Source organism: Helianthus annuus, chromosome 17 (genome assembly GCF_002127325.2).
Source record: "Helianthus annuus cultivar XRQ/B chromosome 17, HanXRQr2.0-SUNRISE, whole genome shotgun sequence".
NCBI lineage: Eukaryota > Viridiplantae > Streptophyta > Magnoliopsida > Asterales > Asteraceae > Helianthus > Helianthus annuus.
This window is the reverse complement of record NC_035449.2, coordinates 180332634-180335617: the sequence shown is the minus strand read 5'-3', so window position 1 is coordinate 180335617 and position 2984 is coordinate 180332634. Positions and strand designations below refer to the sequence as shown.

Here is a 2984-nt window from a genome sequence, read left to right as displayed (position 1 = left end):
AGAAAACAATTAAAAAAAGCATAACGTGAATCAGGTTTGGTTGATCTAGTGATTTTACTGTTTTCTTTAAATAAGTAAACTAATTCAAATTTTATATTATTGTTTTTTGCAGCTGGTTCATCTATATAAACCCAAGGGTGTATATTTTCAACAATCTCATCACCAACTCTCTCTTGTAAAGAATTGTTTGGCCTTTGTGAGTATAATCAAGAGATCATGGCTCTATCAGGAAAGTTAATCGGTTATGTAGAGATCAGTAAGACGGGGGATGTCTTTCATGACCTCTTCAGGCACAGCCCGCACAAGATGGTTGCAGCAACCCCAGATAAGGTTCATGACTGTAAACTGCATGAGGGTGAAAGAGGGGCCGTTGGATCCGTCATCACTTGGCACTACACTCATGGTATGTATCATACTTGTTAATTTCTTCTCGAATTGTATGTTAATGTCGAATGTAAACGAGTTGACCTTGAGTTCAAATTGTTAATAGTTGTTCAAGCTACTTGTTCATTATTTTTTAAATTTAATTCTTTTATTTGTACATTTATAGTTATTTCTATATATATTTACAGTTATATTTTTATGCATAATATATGTATATATAAGGCTCGGTTCAAATAAGAATCACCACAAGTTGTGAGAACCGTGAGAACTCGTTCTTCCCGTGCGAGTTGGGCCAAAAATTTTTACACAAACGTAGATGAAAATATTATAAACACATCTGTATAAAAAAAGTACTCCCTCAGTCCCATTAAAAGTGTCCTATTTTGAATTTTCAAAGTCTTTATTTATAAACTTTGACCATAAATAATTTTGTTTGTGTTAGATAATACTTGATGAAAGTTATATAATTTGAGTGTGTTTTACAAGTGTTTTTATCAGGTTAATTTTCATCAAGTTTAATATAAAACAAAAAATATATAATTAAAGTCAAAGTTTATAAATAAAGACTTAGAAAATTCAAAATAGAACATTTTTAATGGGACGGAGGGAGTAAAAAAAATTGTCGAGTAGGTAGTTTTGACTGATACAAGTTTTTTTTACACACTGGTGTAAATTTTGTACGAAGATAAATATTTTTTTACGCCTCATGTAAATATGTGTATGCGGCATTTTTTTTAATTTTTTTTTTCTGAAACAAGTGATTTTTTATAACTTTTGAGAAAAAAATTTAGGAAAAAACCTTTTGGATGGTATAGTTCTCAAGGTTCTCATAACTTAAGGTGGTTCTAACCTATCCCTATATTATATTATTTTGTTAGTTTTATCACAAATTTATATATAATAATATGTATTATGTAATGTATATCTTTAGGAAAATTGGTTTTTAATAAACCAACCTTTGTCCCGTTGGTAAATAATAATCTTACCTACGTAATTGGTATACAATAATCCTACCTATCAACATGTTGGTACTCAATGAACTTCCGTTAATTTTTTTTTAACTGAAGTTAGTTTTTAAGTTTTATTTATTACACAAACAGTCCCTGTAGTTGTAATTTACTAGTTTTAACTATTTTAAAACTGGTAAATTACAGTCCCTTGAGGTTTTTTTGTTTTATAAAATAGTTAAAACTAGTAAATTACAACTACATGGACTTTTTGTGTAATAAATAAAACTTAAAAATTAACTTCAGTTAAAAAAAAATTAACGGAAGTTCATTGAGTACCAACATGTTGATAGGTAGGATTATTGTATACCAATTACGTAGGTTAGATTATTATTTACCAACGGGACAAAGGTTGGTTTATTAAAAACCAATTTTCCATATCTTTATTATATAATATAAAATATGTAAGTAAGCATTAAGCGCTCTTAGGCTTGAGAACCTAGTCGGACTCGGGTCGAGCTCGTTAAATAAATGTGCCGTAACTTAGGGTTGAGCTGATCAGGCTTGGGCTTAGTTGAGCTCCCCTCATTTCAAGGTTCAAGCAAATCGATTTCAAGTAGCTCACGAGTGGTTTCGTATGTTTACACCCCTAACTATAATCTACTGATCGATTGATAACATTTTCTTGCATGAAAAAAAGAGGGAAAGAAGAAGTTTTCAAAACAGATTATTGAAGCAGTGAATGAGGAAAACCACATGATTGTGTTCAAGGTAATTGGAGGAGACCTAGTGGATGAGCTATACAAGAGCTTTACAATCATACTTCATGTTGAACCAAAGGGTGATGGACAGGTGGCTACATGGACCTTTGAGTTTGAGAAACCAGATACAAGTGTACCCTATCCAACTTCTTTAATGGATTACCTGTGCAATCTTGTTAAGGATTTGGATGCTCATAACAGTGACCACTAAGTGGTTCTACAAGCTCTTATCAAACATGGAAATGGAGGGAAGATCTGCTTAATTTGTGTGTGAGTGTGGTTGTATCATGAATAAATAAATGGCTTGTTATGTAATTTCCTTTTAATATCATGCATGAATTTGTAATCTATGTATCCATCATTATTGTCGTTTTTCCTTGATTATATTAACTTCTTGTTTTATAATCTCTATCATATCATTGTCTTTTTCATAAAAAAATCACCACTTCTTTCAAATTATAAGTAACAGAATGTAAAAATAAAGTTTACAAGATTTCCATCTAAGTAAAAAAAATAGATAAATAAAAATTTCTTTTCCTCCATCTCCTATTTCCAAAAAGTTAAGGAATAATCGATTTTAATAATTCTAATTATGGACCGTTGGCCGACAACGGTCTTAACTTTAAAAATTTTCACTGGCGGTTCTATCTTTTCACATATTGGCCTTCAATAGACCCTGACTAACAGAACCTTAACGCCGTTAGTCTCTGGTCGCCGGAAAAATGTTTTTGGCCGGAAAACTCAACCTTTTCATTTGAAACCTCTTTGAAACCTTATTATGCACCATTAGGAACCTTTTCTAGTATAAATCCCCAATTATTAAGGTCGCCGGAGAAACTCTTTTTTCGCCGAAAAACTTCTTTCTTGCCGGAAAACTCAACTTTTTAGCCGT

At 31.4% G+C, this 2984-nt stretch overlaps 1 protein-coding gene across 1 annotated transcript; it reads left to right on the top strand.

Annotated features, from left to right (window-relative positions):
• Positions 1 to 2503, top strand: LOC110926148 (MLP-like protein 43). Its single transcript, XM_022169904.2, has 3 exons — positions 1 to 34; positions 113 to 403; positions 2032 to 2503. The coding sequence occupies exons 2-3, from the start codon at positions 217 to 219 to the stop codon at positions 2301 to 2303; spliced, it is 459 nt and encodes a 152-aa protein (XP_022025596.1). The 5' UTR covers positions 1 to 34; positions 113 to 216; the 3' UTR covers positions 2304 to 2503.
• Positions 2504 to 2984: the final 481 nt, after the last annotated feature.